Source organism: Eurypyga helias, unplaced genomic scaffold, assembly GCF_000690775.1.
Source record: "Eurypyga helias isolate BGI_N326 unplaced genomic scaffold, ASM69077v1 scaffold13678, whole genome shotgun sequence".
NCBI classification, from domain to species: domain Eukaryota; kingdom Metazoa; phylum Chordata; class Aves; order Eurypygiformes; family Eurypygidae; genus Eurypyga; species Eurypyga helias.
In genome coordinates this window covers 22945-49385 of record NW_010268968.1, presented here as the reverse complement: position 1 = coordinate 49385, position 26441 = coordinate 22945, and the positions used below count along the sequence as shown (strand labels likewise).

Genomic DNA, 26441 nt, shown 5'->3' with positions numbered 1-26441 from the left:
TAGTCTGTTATTCTTCACTATCATTTCTTAGCCAGTAGACTTTCAGAGCACACACTATTTTAATCTGATGAATTTATGCCTTAAAAGTATTTTTTGAAAGCCTTGAAAATGTTGGACCAACATCAGCAAAGTGGTAATTTGCAATCAGACAGGCACAACAAAGAGCGGTATCTAAAGCAGCCTGCAATTTCTGAAACTACATTTGTAAAAAAGCAGCTTCAGAATAATGTCAGTTCTACCACATTAACCTAAATTTCCTCTGTGCAAAAATAAATGCGTATATAAATAAAAAAATGGAAAGCTAATTAGATCTATTATTTTTATAGGGATCACAGTGAATGGCTGATTGATGTTCTTCTGCCACAAGGTAAGAGGTGGTTTAAGGGAAGGTGCAAACTAATCATAATTGTACAGCCCTATGCTTACTGATACTTTTGCATACTGTATTACCTGAAATGCTGCATTCTATTCTAAAGGATTTTTTTTGAACTTTAAAGTATCTTGTACTTAACACTGCTTAATGACCTTAAAGTACTATGAAAAATTGACTAATCCTCTGTTTGAAATAGTATGCAACTCTTCATGTGTGAGGAAACAGAAAATTGAACAGATTTTCAAATCTTGAAGCATTCACAGGGGACCAAGTTTTTAAAAAGTATTTGTGTACCACACCAATGTCCAAAAAAGGGAGTTACTTCTCGTAACCTGGGCCTGATTTCAAAGGTCTTAAAGCTTCTGAAAATCTATTCTGTCAACAGAAGGCTGTAAAGGGATATCAGGAAAGGATATAACATATTTTTCAACGATCCAGTCATTGATCTAATTGTTGCTCTTTGGCCATTGAGAGAAACTGATATTTTATTATCTCCTACAATGCAGACAAGGCTTGTTGACAGACTAATCAGAATTTCCTGGGTTTGCAAAGACAGCCGGATATTCTCTAAAATAACCCTTTCAAGGACAGAACAAAGACACTCCCTCTCTCTTTGCTCTGCCACTGAGAATTGTGAGGCAGTGGAGATTTTTTTTCTCTTTCCTTTTGTTTGGAATCTAATCTAGATTAAGAATGTTTTATTTACTTAAGGGAAGTACATCTTTTCACTCATCCACCTGTATTTACTGGATCAGGTCTTGCCAGGGCAACAGACTGAGTAGCTACTGCTTACAGGTTGAATCCGCAAACATTTCGCCATGGAGTTATGGGTCACAGACATAGTGGCTGCTTTTACACTGTTTGTCCGTATTCACTAATCTTTCATCCCGCGAGCTGTCACAGGCAGAGTAGGCACATCTGAGCCATGTCTCCTACAGCATGTCACAGCAGTCTGCCTACAGGTGTGCTTTTACAAGTCGGTCTGTGAGGCAGAAGCAGAGGCAGAAGGTGGCTGGGATGCAGAGCTCACTGCACGACGCACTGAGGCGTTATAGCCGGTAGGCCTAAGTATACAGTGTCCTACCTCATGCAGTCCAACAGGCTTAGAGGTTTCAATAATATCTGCAAACACCAGTTTAGCCTCACAGACTTCGTGGTGGCAAGTCCTTTTTCCCATGGCTGCCATAGTAAACCAGAAGGATCGTCATTCTGTGTTGATGTTTTGTATGCCTTCCCCTTACAGCTGAGATTTCTGCTATATGTCAGAAGAAGGTAAGATTCAGTCATTTATGTTGGGGCATGATTTGATGTTGTGTGTAGTGTCATTCCATTACTGTGTGGTGCATTCTTCTTTGTACCATTCCAAATTTTCACCTTTTATCCATGAGTGCATCTGTTGGTGGCTGGCGGTGATTCAGCAGCAAGGTTTCTTTTTGTTAAAACTGCTGATGTTTGAGTTGAGTTGTAGGTTTTTGTTGAAGTGGCAGTTAGAAAAGCAATTCAGTTATGCAGCTGAGCTCAGTTTTATTCTATAACCCTGCTTATGAAGAGGATGGAGCAAGAGATTAATTTTAAATCTAAGTGTTTATTCCTCATTTCCTTGGAGTCTTGGATTAATCTTAAATTGGACAAGAATCTTACTGTAGACTATATTTTAAAAAATATATGGTCTGAAAGTCGTCAGTGCTTGGATCTAAAAAGCTTGCTGACAAAAAGAATCTGCTTGCAATACGTACCAGCTAGTGTGTTTTAATATCATGTTAATAATAAGGGATACAGTGTATAACATATTCTAGATCTTATATGGTAAAGAAAGCTTTTATGTTGGGCTGGATTAGCAGGTGGCAAAAATAAAGGTAGCACATATTTCAGAGGCTTGGATGGTTACCTATCATAAGGCAGATCCTTTTATATCATGTACAGATGCAGCACCATTGATAAGGCTTCTAAGGATCTGCCTGTTGCTACAAGTAACTTAGACATTCTGAAGTATATGCAGGGGTTAAGAGATTTACTGTCAATTTTAGAGATTGTTCCAAGCCAGAAAGTTGAGGTTGATGACTTAAATGTTGGTTTGGTCTGCTTCAAAAGAAGAGCAACCGTGACATTTAAGTCCAGGCCCAGCATTTAGGCCTGAACTCATCTTTCTGGAAGTTCAGGGACACTTGGTGAAGTTGTGTTTGTATATAGTGATTTTGGAAATGACCAACAGTAGGGCCAGTTCCCCAGTGACGACTCTCATTCCTGTTTTCAGTTCCATTTCCTGATACTCGTGGCCTGATAAAATCTTTGTTGTTTTCCAGAACTGTAGTTCACATGTCAGAAGAGCTGTTGTCACGTGCTTCTCAGCGGGCTGCTGTGGCCGCCATGGCAACAGGCCAGTGCGCTACTGCAAAAGGTGCCATTCGAATCATCACAGCAGTGAAGTTGGGGCAGCTGCAGAAACCCATCTTTATCAAACCTCGCCACCCCCTATCAATACCCGGGAGTGTGGGGCAGAGGAGCTTGTGTGTACTGTGGAAGCTGTGATCAGGTAATATGGCAGCTTATGAGGCATCGATATGTAGAGCAGGATCGGGCTTTCACGTAAATATTGCCTACAGGTCTTGTTGCAGGTTGATTTTAGTTTCACCAGGATAAGTTCAAAGCAGGGACACTGACCTGCTGCTGCATTAGCAGAGTACCAATCAGCTGCAGGTGTTGTCCTCATGGAAGTAGTCAGCCTTGGATCCTAGAATTTGATGTTATTTTATTACTGTTCTCAGGAAAATGATGAATCAGATGCCTTACCCTCTAGTTATCAGATACCTGTATCCAGTGCAGGGAAGCTGCATTCACTGACCACAGGCTTGTTTTACAGCTTGCTGAAAGAAGCAGAGTTTCATGCTGAGCAGAGGGAGTATGAACTCAACCGCAGGAGGCAGATGGGACTCTCCTCTTCCCATCACTCCCTGGACAACACAGACTTTGATAATAAAGATGATGACAAGCATGACCAACGCCTCCTGAGCCAGTTTGGAATCTGGTTCTTGGTAAGAAATGCTTGCTCTCTTCTCTCACTCCTCTTGCTTCTCTCTCCTTTTCTTTCTGAAGCCACAACTTTATGTCTTTTTTTCCACTTGGCTTTACTTGGATACTTTTCTGATTCGTAAGCAAAAAGGAGTTCTGTGAGGCCATCAGGTTGGAGATTTGAGATCTTGTTTGGGTGGAGCTGCTTACTGCCTCCTGAGTCCTGTATAAAGTGTATAACAGAATTGTTCACCCTCACAGATTTTTATTGACTTTCTATGTGACATCATCTTCTGCTCACAAGTGTCCCCTGTTAAGAGCCATTATTTTAACCTTAAAAGGCAATCTCCTAAAGATCTATCTTTTACCCTCCATCCTTCAACATCACTCTCTGTAAGCTCAGCTTTCTCTCTTACCTCTAAGTAGGCTGGAGGAGTCTCAGTGGGCTGCTTTTCCTTCCTGCCTTCAGACTGGTCTAGCTGGGTCAGTCCCAGTCATTGTACTCCAGCTAATTCACCTGGTGTGGGGTGGCAGAGTGCAGCCCTGCTGGTTTTACCCCTCACAGGAGCTCACAGAGATTATTCCAAAATAGCAGGGCTGCTGCTGACCAGTTCATGAGCAGGCCATGCTGGAGCCTGATAGATCCTCATAGATTAGATTCTGCAATTCTTCTTAAGGAGAATTCTCCTTCTCAGGCTCTTTCCAATTCCCTTTGATCTCTTAGGCTCTTTCCTCCTCAGTTACAACCCAGTGACAAGTGGGGAATAGTAGGACCCCTCATCCGTCATCTAAACTAAGATAGGGACAGCAGGGTGGCACGTCTAGAATTCCATAATGCTAACAAAACTTCCCTTTCAATTCAAGTGACTACATGAGTATACTTTATATTCTGCTGGTGACTTGTGGGTTTTGTTGTTTAACTTTGCTTTAGACTTAAAGCATTTTATTATTGTTCTTTTTAATTGTGCCATATTCATGTATTCTGTTTCAAGTGATGTTTTGTAAAGACTGAAGGCCTGTGTTTCTGTAAGTAGAATTGAAGTGAGAACAGAAGAGGTTTTTTTACACCTTACATGCCTCATGCTTGACATTGAGAGTCTGTCTCTCTGTGACAAGGAGGGGGAGCTCACTGACTTCATTCTGTTCTTATAAAATCTCTTAATCTCTCTGTAGAGAGTATTGGCAGAGATGATAGCACAGATTGTGAGAAATAGTGGGTTCCTGTTTTCTTTTATAAAATGAATACCTTTCATCTAGAAACTGGACAGAGATCAATAGTTTCTTTTAAAAAGGCTGCCAGTTAATTCTGCCTTTGAGTTAACACTCAGCTGAGAGAAACACCAGGAAGCAAACACCTTAACTTCAACCTGCAATGAAGTGGAACAATGAAGACTGTAGTTTGAATTGGCAAGGGTTATGTTAGCTGCCTCATCCCAAGAAAAAACATGGAGGAAAAGCGCTTGTAAGATGGATTCTTGATTTCTCTGGGAGGCAGTGCTGTCAGCTGTTTCCTCAGAAATGACATGAATGTTTCTCCTTTGTTTACTTGCTGCAAGGCAGCAGTCACTGGCTTCAGGCTGCCAAGTGCTGAGAGTAAGGCTTTCACTAGGAAGCAGCAACAAACAGCTGATAGGTATTTAAAGGAGCTTCCTAAATCTCCTGTCATCTGTTATTTTTCATTCTTCGGATTCAGTGCAGCAACCTGACTTGAAACTTGTCTCCTGTCCCCAAAAGATACCAAGAGCTCAAATAGCAGGTAATTAAGGTAATTGGGACAGTTTTACAGTGCAGATGTCACTTTAGAAAGAGTTTGGAGAAGGGGAGAAAAATATTAATTATTATGTGACAATTTTTGAGGACTGAAAACTCATATTCCTACCCAAATGAGGACAAAGAATCAAAATCAGAATCTTTTTGCAAAGCAAAGAACACTTACTGTATTAAGTAGACATCATCTTTCAGACTTTTTGAAACTCTTCATTTGTTTTGTCTTTTTTTCTTGTACATTTTGTATTTGTGTGTATGTGTGTAATGTATTTTACCAGACATTATATTACCTTCTGAAATGAAAAGCAATTTTGAAGGTCAAAGGAGAAGTTTGTCACAGCATTCTATTGGTATTTTCAATGTAAAACTAAGAAACAAAAAATTCAGTGCTTTTTCTTTTTTCCCTGTTACTGTTATTTTATAGTTTGGAAATGTTTTGTCAATTGTGCTATGGCAAACTATACTTAAAACTCATCAGCTCATTTGTCTTCTATGTGATCTGATCCTCATATCTCTGAGAATATGCAAAACATTGTAGTAGACAAACAGTTTTCCACCTTTAATTCTAGAAATGAAACTTGATTTGTGTTTCTTTCTTACAGGTGAGCCTTTGCACTCCCAGTGAGAATACGCCCACAGAGAGCTTAGCGAGGCTGGTTAGCATGGTATTTCAGTGGTTTCACTCTACAGCTTACATGATGGATGATGAAGTTGGTAGCCTGGTTGAAAAGCTCAAACCCCAGTTTGTTACCAAGTGGTTGAAGACTGTTTGTGATGTTCGGTTTGATGTGATGGTTATGTGCCTCCTTCCTAAACCAATGGAGTTTGCCAGGGTAAGAGTAATTTATCTGAAGGTTCCTTTATTTGCCACAGAGATATAAGTCAAGTATAAAGACCATTTGTCCCCCAGCTCTGTCAAGGCAAAAGAAATCTGGTTGAGGGAGTGGCGGAGTTCAGGGTTTTTTTTCCTCTTCATAGCATTTTTAGTTTTACTGTGTTAGAGAGTGGGAATTATTTACAGTAATATGAAGGTGGGTTGGAAGAATATGATAGGTATTGAAAGATACTGTACATTTTTGATAGCTGCACATTTCCATTATGCTGCTGAAGCACACAAGCTTTTCTTTAGTAAACATTATCATTTGTCTGCTCCCAAATAGAATTCTGTCTTTACTAGTCTGCTTTACTAATGTTTCTTTGTTCTTCGTGTACTTCATCTCTGCAGCTGTGAATTCAGGTTAATGAAATCCCACAGCTGTGACTGAAAGGAACTCTGGGCATACTCATACCCTGTAGCTTCAGATACTTAATTTAAGCAACTCAGTTAAGAGACTAGTCTGCCATGGTTTGCCTTATTGCGGATGGAAAGAAAAAAAACTTACCTGGAAGGTCATTCAGGGGGGCCAAAGTGAGGTTGTGGCTGGAATTGCTTCTAGAAAGGGTCTTTCTTTCTGTCTGTTACTTATGAAGCAGATCTTACCATTTATCCTGGATAGCGAAGACAGGCGGCAGTCAGGCATGTGAATATTCCTCTGTAGAAAATGAAACATCAGCATGAAAACAGGAACTTTATATTTGTGAGGGGTTTAATACTTTTTCCTCATTTATTAGTTCCAGCTATACATGTGCTTTTGTAAGAAGACTTGAATTTTGTGACCCTCTTATGTAAAATGCTGTCGTTTCCTACGTTTAGGATTTGTTTCCTAAAATTAAGTGGCTAGACTAGGAAGGGACATAAAGACTTGATGCGATATATTACATCATCAGGGATGAAGTGTGCACCCATGGTTTTTTCATGACCTAATATGTGGAATTTGCTGTACGTGTGCAGACCAGAATGTGTTCATGTCTTACTCTGAACCTTTGGTCTGAAGGTAACACCTGGCTGTGGGAGGATTGCAGGGCAGCTGAGGAAATCTGAGGGGTGAATGTATGAATTGGATGTTAGAACTGAAGAAAAGAGTTCAGAACTTTGATTCTTGGGGAGAAAGAAAGGACTGAACCACATGCTGTAATCTGTTACAGATTTTTTTCTTGTGTTGGATCCAGCCCCTTTTCTTGAATTTTACTACCCCCACTGCAGTACATAAGACGAGACTGACAACTTGCCAGGTTTGCAAGAGTTCACTAGAACATGAAGACAAACAGCCATGAAATTAGCTGTGATGAATGGAGAAAAAATAGTTTATTGGCTGAGATTACCAGTAGTTTCTGCCAAAACAGCAGGCATCTCTACAGCCATTAGTCAGGAACAGCAGATGTGAGCTGAGGTCAGTTAGAATAATTATTCTCTGTAGGTCAGTTACTTATTTACTTAGAAGTATATTTTTTGGCTTCCATTACTCAGAACTTTCCCTCAAAAAAACCCCAAACCAGAAAAGAACACCTGGTACAGACCAAGTTTTTCATAATAAAGACTCAGCACTGTAAGAAGTTGCCCAGAGCAAATAACTGAAAGTGCAAGATTGACCTAACAAATCTGTCCCTTGCTGGGAGCTGTAAACAGTGAGAGGTTATGCTGCATCATGGCCAGGAAGTGAGCAAACTTCATCTAAATCTTGGACAGTGCTTTTGTGTACTGTGGGTCAAATGAGAGAGAAAAACCCAGTGCAACCCCCATGGCTGAAAGGTGCTGATGATCACCCCCCATGATTTCTTGGCTGCAACACACTGAGCATATTTATGGTGCTGGGCAAGTTACAGGGACTAGAAATACCGTTCATCAGTATGATTCCTGGAAATACCCACAGGTTGGTGGATACTGGGACAAATCGTGTAGTGCTGTCACCCAATTAAAAGAAGGGCTGAATCGAATCCTTTGCTTGATTCCGTACAATGTGATAAACCAGCCAGTGTGGGAATGTATCATGCCAGAGTGGTTGGAAGCTATAAGGACGGAAGTGCCTGATAATCAACTGAAAGAGTTCCGGGAAGTGTTGAGGTATGTAGACGTGTGTAGGAGCCGTTCTATCATTGCATATGGTGATTGTTGAGGGTTTTAGCATGATAAGGTGGTGACAACAAATAGAAATGCTTGTGTGCAATACACAGTAGTGAGTGAATGCTTCTGAATTTTTTGACATATTTAGACTAAAGCACTGAAGCTTTAGGAAAGTTTCCTTTTATTGTTCCTGATAGCCTCAAATCTGTATCAAGAGCCAACTATATGGATGCTTCTTTGCTGTGAGCCAGGCACATTTTCAGTGGCTTCCTGCAGTGTGGTAGAAGGAGCATCTTTCTGCTTCTGGCCACCTGATGATGAGAAATGGTGGGGATTAGTAGAGCTGGCACTGAAAGAGTGATGATTTGTATTGATTTAGCTAATATCTTTCCCTGTTGAGCAAAGAAAACACCAGCATAAGAATGGTGGCGCTCACAGTCATAATTTCATGTCTGGTGTATGCCTTTGACAATAAAACTTCACATTGCCTTTTAACTGATGAAGAGGCTCTGAAACTGTAAGTTTCTATTTGTAGGTATTGATGTAAACTTTTTTAGTGTAAACATGGAATAGTGGAGGAATGGTGAGGTGAGATTTTTTTCCAATTTTCACATTGGATGTTAAAAAAGATATTGCTTTCAAGTGAAACTGGGCATCATATGAGATGTGGTGTAAATTCTTAAGGTGCATCACTAAATTCAGAGATGACCGTGTGCTGTCAGGACAGGGGGTATCAGCTCAACTCCCGTGGTGGGTGGGGATACAAGTAAGAATACAGAAGCATCATCAGTGCTGGTAGTGAGATTGCCTTTCTACCAATTTTCTGTTATATCTCACACAGTGTATGCCATGGTTACTCAGTGATGCTCTGTTTTGTTTTCTGCTTTTCAGCAAAATGTTTGACATTGAACTTTGCCCTCTCCCTTTCTCCATGGAGGAGATGTTTGGCTTCATTAGCTGTCGGTTCACAGGGTATCCATCCTCTGTGCAGGAGCAAGCATTGCTTTGGCTGCATGTAAGTGTCCTCTCTTGACAAGTCATGCGGAAGCAGTTTATGATTGTCGAAAAGGAAAAAAAAAAAGAGAGCATGATGTGGTGTGTGGGGCAGGGAGAAACCACTTTTCCGAGGATCACTGATACTTTCTGCCCTTTGCTTAGCCCCAGTGTAAGGATGGTTGATAGACAGATCACGGGAAGCTTTATGTTACTGGCCTATCATGGGCAATATAATAGAAGTCTGGAAATTCCTTTTACCTTTGAATGTTAGTTGTGTCTTCAGGGCCATTCAGCTGTCTGACTTTTTGCCAGCAGTAATTTTCAGTCTCCGCAGCATTTGGTCTGTAGAGGCCAAAATTAGTTCCAGACTCCAGAAGCAGCTGTAGTTGTTCCTGCATATGAAGATCTGGATTAGACTAGCTCTGTACTCATCAAGCTTTCTGCTGCTCTGGCCCTTTTGTGCTATATTTGCCCACAAAACTGGCATTTACCCAGTGTTCATATTCAAAAGCTACAGGGACAATCGGGTCAGCCGGGGGCAGTGGATTCAAAAGGGTATAAAAGTTTCCACAGCACCTCAGAATAATACCTGTATACTTCATTACTGCTTTTTTCTACTGAGGGTTATTTTGGTTAAGCCTCTGCAAAGACCAATTTACCTGATGACTGTAGCAGTTTTCCTGTATGCAGGGTTTTCAACTAAAGTAGGACTTTTTTTTTTAGAGTTTTTCTTGGCCTAATAACAGTTAATGACAAGTACAAATGAGCTCATATTTGTCTGAGTGTTGGTGACAAAACAGATGATGAACATTCCCTCAGTGATTTGCAGATAACCATCCTGACACTATCTTAACACATGTAGGCAAGCATTCTGACTGGATTCTTAGAATAAATACAGGAATTCAGTTTGAAGTAATAATAAATATAGTAAATAGTTATTCATCTAAGTATTGGTAATACTTTTGGATTACAGAAATACTTTTGTAGAACAACCTCACATCCCTGAGTGTTTGTGCAGAAAACTGATCTCAAGGCGCACCAAGTGGATGCCAACAAAATTTTGAAAATACCCTTTTTGGTTTTTATCCAGTTCTGGTTTTGCCCTGATTCTAACAGAAATCTAAGCTCGCAGCTCACCTCACTGAATCCCAAAATTAAATGCATGGAACTTGCTGAACTGAGGATCATATAATAAAAGTGCTTATGAAGTGGCTGGCATTTTTGATCAAACTTGAAACTCACACTTTTTTATGTATTGTCTTTCCTCAGGTGTTATCTGAACTAGACATTGTTGTTCCTCTTCAGTTGCTAATCAGCATGTTTTCGGATGGAGTTAATTCTGTAAAAGAGTTAGCCAATCAAAGAAAGTCGAGAGTTAGTGAACTGGCGGGAAACCTTGCAGCTCGGAGGGTAACTGTTATTTACCTGCTTATTTGTTTGCTTAGAACAGATTTCCTAATAGAATACATGTGAAGAATTAAAAACTCGTCATTCAATATGGCAGCACTTGGTTGGAAACACTAAAAATTTTGAAAACGGAAGAAAATTGGCATGACTTCCTCAGTTACTACCACTCTGTTGTATGGTCAGCGTTAAATATAATGCAAATAGTAACTGCAGAAAACCAGCAGTGTTTCCTTTAGTGAGCTGGTTTGTTTGGGATACGTTTAGAGTGTTCTTGGTATCTTTTCCAACCATTTTCATTCACTGCACCTTCTGTTTACAACTGTCAGCAGCAAGTTGGTATGGACAACTGGTGACACAGAGCGAGCTTTTGTATTCTAGTACAAATTTGGTGGGCCTAGGCATCTTTTGGAAAGGTGACAGAGCAGAATTTATTCTGTTTCCCTGCATTTTTTTCTGCTCTAAACTGATCTAAAATTGTCTGTCCAAGAATTATGGTCTGGAAGAAGTCATGTACAAATCTGTAGGCACTACACGTACTTGGACTGATGTGACTGATCTCCCAGTGGTCTTGGATTAAGTGCTTCAAGGACTGCAGGAACAGGAGTGCTGGAAAGGTCAGATCTTTAGATTTAAGAAACTAAAGCATCTATGCAGTTGATGATTCCTTACCTGTGGTCTGCTGGTCTTCTGATGCAGCTCCGCAGAGAGCACTCCAACACCTAGCCCATGACCACTTCTGAACTAAGCAGAAAAAAATGGACAAACTTACTGTCTGATCTTTCAGACCATAGCTGGCCTAAAAATAGTCCTCATGTGTCATCTAATGATGTATCTCCCAGCAACACTTAGAGCTTCTCAGGGTGTCCACTGTGGTGTGGACATAAATCAGTGCAGACATGCACATCTTGTTGCCGCTGTGTCCAGTTCATTTCCAGCTACCTGTATCCAAGCCTTAGTTTCACTTTTCTCTTGAGATAGGCTCCTTTATTAACCTCCTACCATTGAAGTTCGTGTCCCTGGATCGTGGAGCAGATCACTGTAACCTGATGGCCACTTCACTGCCTGCACCGATTTTCTGTTTAGTTTATGATGTTAAAATTCCTCCTTAGTAGGAATAAGATAATGGATGTCAGCCACTTAGCTGAAGGGAATGTATACATCTGTGCAGAATGACTCCTGTACTTCTATCATATTTTATCATTTAATGGCATTAAGGGACACTGTGGTGGGTTGGCCCTGGCTGGAGCCAGGGACCCACCAAAGCCTCTCTGTCACTGTCCTCCTCACCTGGGTGGGGGTGAAAAAATGTACCTAAAAGCTGGTGGGTCAAGACAAGGGCGGGGAGGGTTCACTCACCAATTACCGTCACAGGCAAAACGGACTCAACTTGGGGAAATTAGTTTAATTTATTACCAATCACATCAGAGTAGGATAATAAGAAATAAAACCATCTCTTAAACCACCTTCTCCCCATCCCTACCTTCTTCTCAGGGTTACCTGTACTGCCCATTTCTCTACTTCCTCCCTGCCAGTGGCACAGGGGAATGGGGGTTGTGGTCAGTTCATCACACATCATCTCTGCTGCTCCTTCCTCCCCAGGGTAGGACTCCTTACACTCTTCCCCTGCTCCAGTGTGGGATCCTCCCCACGGGAGACAGTCCTTCACAAACTTCTCTAATGTGAGTCCTTCCCACCGGCTGCAGTTCTTCATGAACTGTTCCAGTGTGGGTCCCTCCCACAGTGTCACAGCCCCCTTTGGACATCCCCCTGCTCTGGTGTGGGGTCCTCCCTGGGCTGCAGGTGGGTCTCTGCTCCCCCGTGACCCTCCATGGCTGCAGGGCACAGTTGGCCTCACCGTGGTGACCAAATCTTAAAATAGTTTCCCCCCACCCTTCCCTTCTTCCTGGGCTCAGCTTTGCTCCCAGTTTCTCTACCTTCTCCTTGTAAGTGGATCAGGGGGATGGAGAATGGGGGTGGTGGTCAGTTCATCACACGTCATCTCTGCTGCTCCTTCCTCCCCAGGGTAGGTCTTCCCCTGCTCCAGTGTGGGATCCTCCCACAGGAGACAGTCCTCCACAAACTTCTCCAACGTGAGACCTTCCCACGGGCTGCAGTTCTTCACAAACTGCTCTGGCGTGGGTCCCTCCCATGGGGTGCCGTCCTTTAGGAACCTGCTCCAGCACGGGCTTCCCATGGGGTCACAGCCTCCTTAGGGCATCCCCTTGCTCTGGTGGAGGATCTTCCACAGGCTGCAGGGGAATCTCTGCTCTGGTGCCTGAAGCATCTCCTCCCCCTCCTCCACTCACCTTGGTGTCTTGCAGGGTTGTTTCACATATTCTGACTCCTCTTTGGCTGCAGTTGTGCAGCAACTTTTTTCCCTCTTAAACCTGTTATCCCAGAGGTGCTACTGGTGATGGTGGGCTCAGCCTTTGCCAACAGCGGGTCCATCTTGGAGCTGGTTGGCATTGGTCCTGTCAGACAGGGGAGGCTTCTAGCAGCTTCTCACAGAAGCCACCCCTGTAGCTCCCCTGCTACCAAAACCTTGTGCAAACCCGATACAGACACATGTAGATTTTGGAAAAAAGCTACAGAAGACGATAGTAAGGCTGTCAAAGTTCTTGCCATTTTCTGCCGTTTCATATAGAATGAGATTGCTTAAATGTGTAACAGTCACTTGGACATGTTGATTCTTTGTGTCCTCAGGTAAGCATTGCTTCTGACCCTGGGCGCCGAGTTCAGCACAACATGCTGAGTCCTTTCCCAAGTCCCTTCCAGAGCCCATTTCGGAGTCCAGTACGTAGTCCTTTTCACAGCCCTTTCAAGAACTTTGGACACCCCAGTGGAAAGACAATTGATTTTGACTGCGAAGATGATGAAATGAATCTTAATTGCTTCATTCTAATGTTTGATCTCATCTTGAAGCAGGTACTCACAGAAGAAAAACACCCAGATGGAGGGGACACTGAAGTTCTGTAGTCACTGTTGCCTCTCCTTTTAATCCTGTACTGAATCTCTTTCTGCTATGGGACTGGCATGAAGTATAAGATATTTAAATCCCTCTACCGCTCTCTTCTGCCTTTACTCGTATAGGAGTTACAGGTTCATGTTCAATGAGAGAAGTTAGATACCTCCACATTCATGTTAGCCTGTAGGTGTGAAAGGAACTGCTCCTTGGAGATATGGTCATTTCTACAGACTAGAAGGAGAGGCTTGTTGATAGGCTTAGATTAGATGCATAATTTTTTGGATAGTTAAATTTGTACATTGTGAATCCAAGGCCAGGTGTTTTGGATAACTCTCTCCAGGTACAATTCATGCATCCCGTGCTTGAAATTGTCTATTTACTCTAGCTGTTCAAGCTTGGGCCTCAACACCAGTAGCAATTTAAAATTGTGAGTTCTAGTTTATCTCAAACTCTTCTCAGTACTGTAATCTAACACTAGCAGAAATGTAGGAATAGCCAGAATTGTTATGCTCTGGCTTTTAAATAAGTAATACATCCTTACTCTTTTCACTCTCTTTCAGATGGAACTCCAGGATGATGGTGTCACTTTGGGCTTAGAGAACAGCATTTCAAAAGATATAATATCCATTGTAAACAATGTGTTCCAAGCACCCTGGGGTGGTTCTCACACCTGTCAGAAAGATGAAAAAGCAGTTGATTGTTGTCTGTGTCAGTCCAGCATTCTGTGTTACCAGCTGGGTTTTGAGCTGCTGGAACAGCTTGCTCCGAAAGAAGAAATCAGGCTTGTGGTAAGTAGAGCAGGAAAGGGCCTATATTATTGGTGTGCTGAAACTCTTCTTCTTTATTGTTCTCATTACGTTGTGCACAAAGGAACAAAACTACACTGACCTTTTGGCATGGAGGATTTGGGAGGTTAAAGCAAAATGCCATTCAGTTGTGAAATTTCCAAGGTTTGAATTGGTTCAAAGAACCCAGGGAAGATGACAATATTCATCCACTATAAACTCTTCCCCCATCAGCACTGAAGTGCCGTTTCACTTTGGAAGGACATTCCTATGATACTGTATCTTAAATAAAATGTGAAATGTGGTTCTTTTCATCTTCTTTTAAAAGCTAGGAGTGGATATTTTGAAACTATTAATGATTTGGAGTGAATCAATTGTCAGGTGAGCAAGCCTTAGTTGGTGCTTGATTTTTGAAAATGCTGAGCACTGTTGAAGAACAGAATATAGTTTAGGTTGAGTATCCAACTTTATCAGACACAAATACGTGGTCTCCAGTTCTTAGTCATCATTGAAGTCCTATGTTGCTTTGCAGAAGAATTGAAGCATTACCTGTGGTATGATGAATTTATTTTGCGCTGTATGTCTTACACGTAACTGTTCCATCTGGTAGGTTGGAAGACAGCATGGTTCCCCTTATTTTGAGTGCTCGCTCGCTGTGACATGGGAGCATCAGAATGTTTATTAGTAATTTTTTTTTGGTGGTGGGCATAGTGATGCTTGATGTGTGAAAGTTTAGGAATTCCATTTTGATGTGTATGGTAATAGTAGGTATTGTGCATGTGGTATTCAGTAACTTGTGCTAGAAACATCACCTCATGCCCTTTAGTTCAGATTCTTACCTCAACCAAAAAATAGCACATGGTGAAGTCTTTTGAGTGCTGGGGCTCAATACCATTTCTAGGATCCACCTGGTGTTTTAGAACATGAAGGTCACAAAGGCAACCTGTAATGCTGAGCTTCTGGCCATGGGCAGAGGTAACTCCAGCCTGTTCCTTTTTCCAATGTAAGTGATTGAGATAGCTCCGGCCTCTAAGCCTGTAACTCTGCAGTAGTGGAGGACACATGCCCTGCTCTTGTCTGCTGCTCCTATGAGTCAAGGTGAAAGTTCACAAGTTTGGTGAAACCAGGGCCCTGTGATTGGATCCACCTCAGCTCCAGTATGAATATACAGTTTTTGTTAAGTGGTATTACTTAAATCCACGTTTGAAGCATAGTCTTCTTGTGGGAATGTATTTGCTGATGCAGAGTTTTAGATATGTACAAGTGTACCTGGAACTAGACAGTGTCTGCCTCATGTGAGCACAACTTATCACACCAAATGTAAACAGTAGGATATGGCCTCATGTATTTAGATAACATCAAGAAATGAATTTAATTTATTATATTCTTAAAGGAGCCCACAGATAACCTCGAGGATAGTCTTCTGTATACTAGACCTGAGTTTATTATAGGAACTGAAGGAGAAGAGGAAGACAAATCGGCACCAAAACATGGAGAAAACCCAGGAAATCACACAGAGGCTACAGAAAATGCTGGTAGGTGGAGGGTGAGAAGGTTGAGTATTTCAATAAAGCTTTAAATGAAACGCTTCTGCTCATATACAATGCAAAATTCTGAAGCAGTCTTTCAAGTCCAACAATGCAGTTACATTTTTCTTGTGCATTTAATTATTTTAACATATTAATTAAATAGGAAGGCTGTGTTTATGTTGACAGCAAGTGTGACTGTCTCTCAAAAAAGTGTTAGAAGAAATCTTATTTTTTTGAACATATAAAGTAGCAAAACCATTACATGCCAAATTCCATGCTGTTGTTAACTTTACTGACTGCAGGGTAACAGTGACTGGAATTAATTTCTCTCTCATTGCTTTGACATTCTCTAGTATCATTTTGAATCCACAGATGAGAGAACTTTAACAACATTTTATGTAACTTACATTTTTAACAGCAATAAAGAATGACACAGAAAGAAAGTTTTGTTATCAGCAACTTCCAGTTACCTTGAAGCTCATATACACTATACTGCAGGTAACATTGAGTACTTGTTACTTTAATTTGAATTTTTGGTTAAGCAGTGTTATTGTGTTGAGGGTAATGCATTTGCTTACACAGGAAATGTCAAGATTTGAAGAACCAGATATTCTTTTTAACATGCTGAACTGTCTGAAAATCCTGTGCCTTCATGGGGAATGCCTGTATATAGCAAGAAAGGACCATCCACAATTTCTTGCCTATATTCAAGACCACATGCTGATTGCAAGGTAGGTTTTTATCGTGCATTTTGTCTTCACAGTTCCTTGGTTCTCCAACTGTATGTTCATTGTTTTCATCAAAGAATTTGCAGGTTTAGTATGGATAATTAATAAAGGGTAGTAGGGAAGTGTGGAGAGGTTAACTAACTGTATAAGGGCACATGGCACAGGCTAAATAAGAAGTTGCAAATGAAACCAAGGTGCCCTGCATTGTCCATCATGGCTGCTCTGTCATGCACCACTTGTTTTGCATTGAGACAGAGTTTTTCCTGTTGAATAACAGCATTGTCTGAGACTGAGGTATCTTCTCTGACTCTACAAAATAAGATAAAGGATGATGTAGAGGCAGACAGACAGTTTATTTGGCTTTAGCATTAAAACTGAGAGAACAAGAGTATTGCACCTTATTATTAGGAGGTAAAGGATGATTTTTTCATTTATAATTGAGTGAATTGGGTTGAAATCTGTGCATTTTAAGATGGAGAAAAGTCCCTTTGCAGAAAGGGACTTTTTCAGAAAATTCACAAATAAACATCAGCGTATGATGTTCTGAAGTAGTGTGTGTTCATCAATGCTTATGGCTGTTCTGTATCAATTGCACTGAGCACCTTCAGAGACTGTAGGGTTTCAGCAGACTAGAGAAAGAGTCCTGAATCTAAATACCAGCAAACTGTGAACAGCCAACATCTTAGTAGTCCATGGATGCACATGATTTGTGGTGCCAAGACAGTTCATGTGGTTTATGTGCTGGTCATGCTGAAATTGCTAACTCAGCATAGATTGCATTCTATGGCAGTCATGCCTTGAATTAGGTAAATTCTTGTCAAATCTGGAGTGTTTCAATGTAAGGAGTATTTGAACCTGGATTTTCAAGTAAAACTGCTGTAGTTGAAGATTTGCAAGTAGCAATGCTCTCCTACCAGCAGCTCTGTAGTATTCACATAAATGCCCAGGATGGCTCAGAGATTTTCAATGAGAAGTGCATTCCCTCCAACACAATGGAGTGTTTTTATAAGCAGGTTTGGTCTTTTTGGTCTTTTCAGCTTATGGGGAGTTGTGAAGTCTGAGTTCTCTCAGCTTTCTTCCCTGGCAGTCCCACTTCTTCTTCATGCACTTTCACTTCCCCATGGAGCTGACATTTTCTGGACAATCATAAACAGTAATTTCAACAGCAAAGATTGGAAGATGAGATTTGAAGCAGGTAGGCCTGAGACATGTACACTATTTGCTCTTTGTTGCTTCACTGAAGAGATAGAGCTTTCTCTGTTGTAACTGAGGAGACTTGTAATAGATTATCTTTTTGCTGCTTTGGAGAGTTTTGGAGATAATCTGGTGCAAAACTATGGTACAAAAATTAAGTAAAATAGAGGAGAACGTGAAACATTTTGGATGATCAATGTAAAATCAACACTTGCTGGCTATCTGTTGTTACTTTCTCAGATGTGCGTATTTCTCGGAGAGGTATATTAATCAGGACATAAAGAAGCCATTGTCTAAATTAATACGCCTGTTTTCTTTGTCTGGGGGCATGGCTGCTACAGTGGAGAAGGTGGCTGTGTTGTGCAGATTCTTGGATATTCAGTCTGTGACAAAAAACCATCTCCTGAAGTACTCTTTGGCTCATGCATTCTGCTGTTTCCTGACTGCTGTGGAAGATGTCAACCCAGCAGTAGCCACAAGAGCTGGGCTATTACTTGACACCATAAAGAGGCCAGCTTTACAGGTAAGTTCCTTCTATAGGGAAAAATACATTCAAACAGGAATCTGTGTTTTCATCCAGAGTTCAAAGCTGTTCAGGTGTACAGGTCACTGCTAATATCTCTTTAGGCAAGCCCTACTGGTTTTGATGTGCACAAAATAGTCAAGGAAAATGATGCTGCCTTAGCCCCAGCTTAGAATCATACAGTCATACAATCACTTAGGTTGGAAAAGACCTTTAAGATCATTTGAGTCCAACCGTAAAAACTTTGATGACTGTATTGCAATTGCATTTGAACTGCTATTGTAGAAGGCTGTAAATGTTTATTATTTTAAAATGTATTGACATTTTTCATTAAAGAAAATAAATTGTAAGTCTTATGCCACCCTGCTGAGCTGACAGTGAGAAATATATTCAAGAAAAATCAAACGTGGTCTTGATCTTTTCAACATTTAGTTAGGCATGTAATTTTAAGCATGTGAGAGACCCTGCCAATCAGAATTCTCATGATTAGAACTAAGCAGATATGAAAGTGGATCAGATCCTACATATAGAAGCAAGAATTAAAACCAAGAAAATCATGATACGTGATTCAGTTTTGATTCTCTGGAGAAGAGAATACTGTGATATTGTGTGCCAAATGTACAGCAGGACAGAACTTTGCCTATATCTTTGTATTCCTCAAATCTTGGCAAATTCTACATTCTAAATGTGATGTTCATTTATGTCTTTACTTACCTTAATTTTACCTTGATATCAGTAGCATTATTTATGATTCGAAGGACTTGGTAGGCAAAAGGAGCTAACCCTTTATCTTGCACTAATTAACAGGAAAAGTTGGGAGCTGTGATCTCCCTTTGCTTTAAAAAGTGCATAAAGTTTTCTCATCTCGGTTCTGTGTTGATTTCTTTGTTTTTATTTCCTTCCTGTGTAGGGTCTCTGCCTCTGCCTTGATTTCCAGTTTGACACAGTTGTCAAGGACAGGCCCACAATTCTTAGTAAGCTTTTGCTACTTCATTTTCTAAAAGCGGATATTCCAGCTTTGAGCTGGGAGTTCTTTGTGAATCGCTTTGAGACCCTGTCTCTGGAAGCACAGCTTCATCTGGATTGCAACAAAGAATTCCCTTTCCCAACAAGTAAGCAGAGTCCAAATAAATCCAGTCACCTTTTATCAGCTTCTGGAATTTCAGCTGCCTGCAAGGGTCTGAGACAGACGTAGGACTCGCCTATATAAATTCTCTGAAATTAAGTAATCTTTGAGGCCAAAAGCGAATTCAAACAGAGCATTTTTTGATGCCACAAATACAGGTTAGGCTATATTCTGTTGCACCTTTTGGCATCGTGTTTCACTCTCACTAAGATGTGATTGCCAGCCTTGGTTGAAATGCGGCCTCGTTCTGTGATCAGCTGCGACCTGCATTAACCCACTTGTGTTTTGTAGAGGTTCTCATGCCATCAACATGGCTATTCTCAAAGGCCTAGGTCATGCCTGACCCTGTTCTGCAGTGCTCTGTACAAAGACAGCCCTAAGAGCTCTATGACCCTTGAAAAACAAACAAATGTATGGGGCACAGCACAGGAGGTGCACAGACTCTCAGAGCCTGTGCTCAGTTAACTCTTCCTGCAGTGACAAATGTTTGTAAATGTTTGTCCTGTTTATATTTGGTTTCTTGATGAGACACCATGTCTCCTTCCATTCACTAGGAGGGGCCAAAAAATAGTTTGTGCATGACTGTTTAATGTGCCGAGTAACTGAAAACGTCCTTACCCAAGCAGTGGCCCACGAGGCAGATCTATTTCCTTCTGATTTGCTTGGAGGAGGAGGGAACAGCTGTTTGGACAGTGTGTGCTCCCTCAGCAGCCTAATGCCTCCTCCTACACTTGAATGGAGCCCAATGCCTAAAAAAGCCCAAGTGCTGCAGCTGCATCCATACAGGAGATGGATGGAACTGCAAACGTATTTTCTTACCCATATGTGAGTAGCTTGGCCCAAAGCTGAGAACTGCTGCTGTGGCCTGAGGAGGGAGTCTCGGCACTGGTTTCTAGCACCTCTGGCTGCAAATATAGGATCTTTAAATACAAATATTTGGGAGAGTGATTTAAAATTTAAAATATGCAGAAGATATTTTTCAAGTTTCTTTTTAACCTTTCTCTGCCTTTTCAAAGACGTCAGTGGTGCAAAGGATGGGCTCACCAGCTTTAGTCAATCACATAATTAAACTCAAAGGGTTTGAATGCACTATAGACATGAGTATAGAGAAGTACTGGTGACCCCATGAAGACATGCAGTGATACTGCTGGTAACACCACTGTAAACGCATAATCACGCTCAGGTTTTTTTGGAGGCAGTGTTCAAATCCAGAGTGATAGGTGTAGGCAGGACAGGAGGTCAGTGAGGCAAAACTAGAGGCCACATTTGGGTATAAGTGCACTAAATGTGTTCTATATTAATGAGATTTCTACCATTTTAAATAGAGGGCACCTTATATTCCCTTAGCCTGCAATTTAGATTTTGGGTTCAGGAACCTGTTTTTGTCCAATCTCCAAAGAAAGAAGCAACAGCGTAATTTTTTTAACATAGTTATGCCATCTGGGGTTTTATGGATTTCAGAATGAGAGCATGCAAATGAGTACCTTGCAGATGGACCCCTTGAGCCCATACTGAGCCTTCTTGCCTTGAGTGGGACCTGGGGCCCAGGTGCATTTGGCACTTGGCAGCATTAGGGCCTCGCCATGCTGTGGAATGAATCCTAACTTGGTCAATTGCATTTGCAAAGCTATCACTGCTGTCCGGACAAATGTCGCCAACCTCAGTGATGCAGCAATGTGGAAGATCAAGAGGGCTCGTTTCGCACGTAATCGTCAGAAGAGTGTGCGTTCCCTGAGGGACAGTGTGAAGGGGCCAGTGGAGTCAAAGAGAGCGCTCTCCCTTCCAGAAACCTTAACCACCAAAATTCGTTGAGTATCTGTTTATGTTTTTGTGACACGCCTGTATCTTCTCCCTTAGGATCGTATCCTATTGCTGGGTACACACTGGAATTGTCAATATTTATCCAATCGGAATAGCAAATTTAGGTTTCTGACTGATTTGGGCTTTATTCAGATGATGACAAATTAGTGAGTTTGACAAAGAACATAGACAAACATCATGTCTATGGTGTGTTTGTTTAAAATGCCAGAGTAAATGCTCCAAGACTGGTTTGTGGATAGATCTTAATTCTTATTTGTGGCTAATACACAGTAGTTTTGTCTAAAATAGATACAGTGTTTACAGAAAAATTACTCTGTTACTAATTTATTTCTTAATTGTAGTTATTAATCAGTGTATGCAGCATATGCTAGACATCTTAAAAACAAGTCAATGTCTCAAATGAGCTTTTGGATATCTTCAGGATTCCTTTGTTAAGAAAATGTCCATGCAACCCATTCTTCCTGCCCGCTTGTATAGGAGGGCCTAAGTGCTGGAAATCCATAGGCCTGTATGGAGCGCTGTACAGATACCTTTCCAAGCAGAAATCAAGCTCACCCACTCTCACTTAAAGAATTTTACAAACACAGATTGGTCTTTATATTTAAATTGGACCTTTCATATTGCTCCAACCCATGTAAAAAAAAAAAACAATAAAATGTTCAAACTGGGTGCTGGTGAACTGTTAAGTTAAAAGGTAATCTCTTTTCTCCAAAACAAACACCACCGTATTTTGGGACTCTTAGGTAATACTTCTTGACCCATTTTTGATCCTGCGTAAGGGCTCCTGTATGGTGACTCTGGTACCAGCAAAACCAAACAATGGGGAAAACTAGAGTTATAGAACATGGCTCACAAGATGTGTAGGGCAGAGAAGTGGCATGTTTCAAACGGTTACACTCACTGCCTGACAGCAGTGCATGAGTAAATGAACTTAGGTGTGCTAGCACTGGATATATGCTGAGGTATAAGATGTCACTACTGCCTTTTTAAACAGAGTTGCTCTTGGTTTTGTTTTTTTTTCTGTTTTGTTTGTTTAAGCTGTGAGCTTGACCAGACATGAGCAGTCTGCTCCAGCACTTGGAGGAACACCAGAGCAAACACCAGGTGGGTTTGACAAGGAGGGTGTTTGGTGGAACAGGAAAAGGAAGGCAGTATTGCTGGCTTCCCTGCTGACTGAGGAGATAAACCTACGCAAGATGGAAGTTGCCTAAAAAGCACAGTGAATCTCATCTCAGCATGGTTCCAAAAGGTGTAAATGGAAGTTTTGGTGTAGATCTATACTGAAAACTGACCCCAGATGTACATAGTACTTCAGGGCTGGGAAGAGGTTATTCAGAGGCAGTCAGCTCTGCTGGCAGTGCCTCACCCTCCTGCGTTTCATTGCCCACAGGAAAAAGTAGATCTTTAGTAGCCTGGTCCCATGGGTCTCCTGTGTTCAGCCTGATCTTTGACCTTCAACTTTTAGAGGCAGCAGACAGAATGCTTTTGATTGTCAATACTTTAAATTACACTTGTCTCCTCTGTATGCTTTTAAACATCTGAAGACCCTTATATTTACTGACATTTTGTGAAGATGTCACCCTCTGTCAGTCATTTGCAGAATAGCTAGCTAAGCATTGTCCAAGTAATCTCTAAATGATTGTGACTACTGACAGTTCTTGCGCCGAGGCCTGTGTAGACTGACCATTTGAAAGTGAAAAAGTCTCAGATTCAGATCTTTTCATATTCCTTCTTTAAGACTTGCAGTATTTCCGACAGACACGAATTCAGAATTAGAACAGATTATCTTACTGGGTGGTCAGCTGAAAAGAAAATACCTTGCCAGCATGGGCACTGACTGAGCTGTGAAATGGACTAGGAGAGCTTCTGCATTAGCAATATATAGCCCTCTGATACTAGCCCAGTGACAGCTGGAAACCAACTAGTTCCTTACACAACAAATGTGTAGCTTGTCACAGGCTCACAGAAGAAACAAGTGGAATAATGGTATGATGAACAGATGTGTCAGTGAATGATTGTTCTCCAGTTCATGGCACCATTCACCTGCTCTGTGCTGGGCTTAGAGAAACTTGTCATATAAGAAGTGTCAGTCTCACAGAAGGCATTGTTAGCCACTGTGATCTGACTAGGTGTATTTCAGTATTTCAAAGCTTCACTTTCCAGTCTCAGGTAGTTAATCACCAAAGCTGCAAATTCAGGTTGCACTAAAAGTGTATAGAAAAGTAGCTGGTAACCACTGATAGGAAGAGAAGTCTGATAATATGATTCAAAATTAACACAGATGCTTTGGAAACTAGGAGTCAAATGACTGTCCCTCTCCTCCTGCCCAGCATTTAGTTCTTTCTAAAAACTTAATTTTTTGTAAAATAGATTTTTATGGTTTGAGTCACAGTTTCTAACCCTTTGCCTTGACAGTACTGAGAATATCTGATTCGTTTAAGGAACTGACTCCTAAATCCAGGCTGTACATCTGCTGTAGAAAAACACTTATTTTATACATACCATTCGAATGAACCAGTCCTTGTGCTCATCCATTCTTCCTAGGTCTAAAACTGTAATCCTTGCACAGTTCAAATGTAAGATGAATTCAGTGTGCGTTCTCTGTCGATTAAACACCAGGATCATATATTTGTTCATCTGTCCCCTACAACGCCCTGCACAGTCACCTAGGGAGTTTCATTGACAGGCACAGGGATCACCATTGGGATGAAGCATGATATAATTGTGGTCTGTTGATTCATGTTATATCGTGATATACCTTAAAGTAATTTGAAAGTAAAGGGGTCTGATATGAGGAACACATGAATAAAGTGATGAATCTGTGGGTATAAGGCCAGAGTGAATTGAGGAATGTGGCTGCAGCACTGGTGCTAGTATTACAAACTCATGGCAGAACTGAGCGTTTTATCACTGAGCTTCTAAATTATCTTGCTCAGGAAGTGAAAGTGAAGTAGGTTAATCTTTACAGATTAATTACTCATTGAGTTCTATTTGGAGAACCAGGATTTATTTAGAGCTGCACGATCCTTTGACTCATTCCATCTTATCTACTTTTTTTTATGGAAAATCTCACAACATGTAAGAGAGATAACAATAAGTAGGGCTGAAGAAAACAGTCCAATATCATCTTTATGAAAATGGTGTCTCTGATACAATTTAATGGAAAATTTTAACTGGGCTATAATATGTAGAAAGATTATTTCTCAGTTGATGTCCACAAAGCTAAACTTATTTTCTATATAAATTTTTGCTCAGCAAATCACCCAATCAAACAAAACCATTTGCTCACCCACCAATAAAATGTAAAATATTTAAAATTATTTAAAACTGACAGACGCTGCAGTTTTGTTGGTGAAGAATCTAAGGCAGATGCAGTCGTACCAGCAAATGAATACCTTGTCAGAATAGCGGATTACACTGAGAATATGGGTAAATTAGAATTAAAAATAATTTTTAGTATGTGCTATCAATATATAGCTATGAATTTACATAAATCCTAAGACATGTAACTGATGGACTAAGTGGATGGCTAGTAACCCCAGCACAGACATGCAGGAGCAACTTTAAGATTATACTTTCAGCAAATCTTGCCTATAAGGTCTGTCCTGCAAACTTCAACTTAAACTCTTCTTGCAAAAGTAAGGTCTATTTCCAGTAGTATAAAGAATTTATCCTTGAAATGAAAACAAGTAGATCATTTTATAAATCTGCTTCATACCAGCTTACTTTATCTCAATTATTCACAGTTAGATTTTTAACTGTGGATCAGAAAACACATCAGAATATATTTTAGTAATAATTAATTTTAATTGTTAACAGTTACAGTGCTTAATGAACAAACTAAAATTAATGGTATAATAAAAACTTAATTTTCAAGTGTCACCACCTTTTGACGCTGTCAAAATATTTTCTGTTCCCTTTGTTGATTGTCCTAGTGAAAATAATTTTGATTTATTTTGCATGGAAGGCATATATAATGCATTTTATTTATACAGAAACATGTAATTTAAATTACTGTTTTGACGTAGGACATGTTGGAATAATATCCTTTGGCATATGCTTTAGCCATGCATTTATTCAGGATTATTTAATAGAGAGAATCTGATACACTGATGTGTGAAATAGCTGCTGCTTTTTATGAGTTCAGTTCCTAGTGATAGTACAGTGTAGATCTCTAGAAACTGCTAAACACTAAAAAAGGCTTTGCAAATAGGGTGAGATGGAAGAGGGTAACTCCAGAGGCAATTACTAGAGAATTCTACTAATGATGAATGGTCTTAAAAGTAACTGGAAATACTGTATTTTAAAAAAATACTGAAGTATGCAAATGAAAATACTTGCCTAGTTGGCAACATTATTTGCAGTGTGTCTGTTTTGCTTGGATAGGGATAGCCAGCACCCAAGCTTCCTTGTGCTTTGTAAGTAGCCTCCTGTCTTTCACGTGGTCATATTCCCATGCAAAATATTCATTCAGTGTTTATAAAATCAAGTCTTAGGCTTCTTCCCTGTAAAAAAGTCAAAGTTTTGATGCAATACATAGTGCCCCAAAACCTAGTAAATTATAGTGCCAACATTTTTGTCCAAGTTATTTGAGGGGAAATATAGACTCAAAGCTAAAAGGGGAAATCTTCATTCTTTGTTTAATCCTTATTTTGTAGAATTTTCTGCGTCTCCCACCTTTGCTGTTTTGTACATCCTCCACGGGCAAATACTAATATCCACTAACTTTTGCCGAGGATTAGAGTGTAAACTGGACCAAATAAGGTTTGGGTGGCAGTGGGATTTGATTGTCCATTAATGCATGGATGTGAAGGAATAATAACACTCAGTTTGGCAGCAGTGCACTGGGATGGGAAGATACGCAGCTCGGTTAAACATGGGAAAGTTGAGGAACAGGAGTTTGGTACACAGTTTGTTACACAGAACAGTTCCCTCAGGAATGCATGCCTATTTCCTGTGACTTCACCATATGTATTTGGTCAGAAATAGAGCAATGAACTCCTGAAAAAAAAAAATAAAATTGTGGTGTATTCTGTTGCCTGTTCGCAGTCTTACCCAGTCTCTGATACCAGTGTCTCTCTTGTGCCGATAGGACAACCCTCCCCAGAGAATGATAATACAATAAAAGACCTCCTGCCAGAGGATGCTGGGATTGATCACCAGACCGTCCACCAGCTCATTACTGTGCTCATGAAGTTCATGGCGAAGGATGAGAGCAGCGCTGAGTCTGACATCAGCAGCGCTAAAGCTTTCAACACAGTCAAGCGCCATCTGTAC

At 40.7% G+C, this 26441-nt stretch overlaps 1 protein-coding gene across 1 annotated transcript in view; it reads left to right on the top strand.

Annotated features, from left to right (window-relative positions):
* Positions 1–26441, top strand: part of UNC79 (unc-79 homolog (C. elegans)) — a gene marked incomplete at both ends in the record, with an annotated part of 55409 nt that overhangs the window by 6293 nt on the left and 22675 nt on the right. The window contains 19 exons of the mRNA XM_010157932.1: positions 327–367; positions 1617–1645; positions 2677–2906; positions 3234–3405; positions 5752–5982; positions 7900–8090; positions 8982–9105; positions 10356–10496; positions 13197–13418; positions 14019–14246; positions 15637–15778; positions 16191–16270; positions 16355–16503; positions 17538–17695; positions 18036–18217; positions 19128–19329; positions 20971–21150; positions 22203–22268; positions 26257–26441. The exon at positions 26257–26441 is cut by the window's right edge and continues 105 nt beyond it. Coding sequence (XP_010156234.1) covers positions 327–367; positions 1617–1645; positions 2677–2906; positions 3234–3405; positions 5752–5982; positions 7900–8090; positions 8982–9105; positions 10356–10496; positions 13197–13418; positions 14019–14246; positions 15637–15778; positions 16191–16270; positions 16355–16503; positions 17538–17695; positions 18036–18217; positions 19128–19329; positions 20971–21150; positions 22203–22268; positions 26257–26441 — 2953 coding nt within the window. The remainder of the gene's footprint in view (positions 1–326; positions 368–1616; positions 1646–2676; positions 2907–3233; positions 3406–5751; positions 5983–7899; positions 8091–8981; positions 9106–10355; positions 10497–13196; positions 13419–14018; positions 14247–15636; positions 15779–16190; positions 16271–16354; positions 16504–17537; positions 17696–18035; positions 18218–19127; positions 19330–20970; positions 21151–22202; positions 22269–26256) is intronic.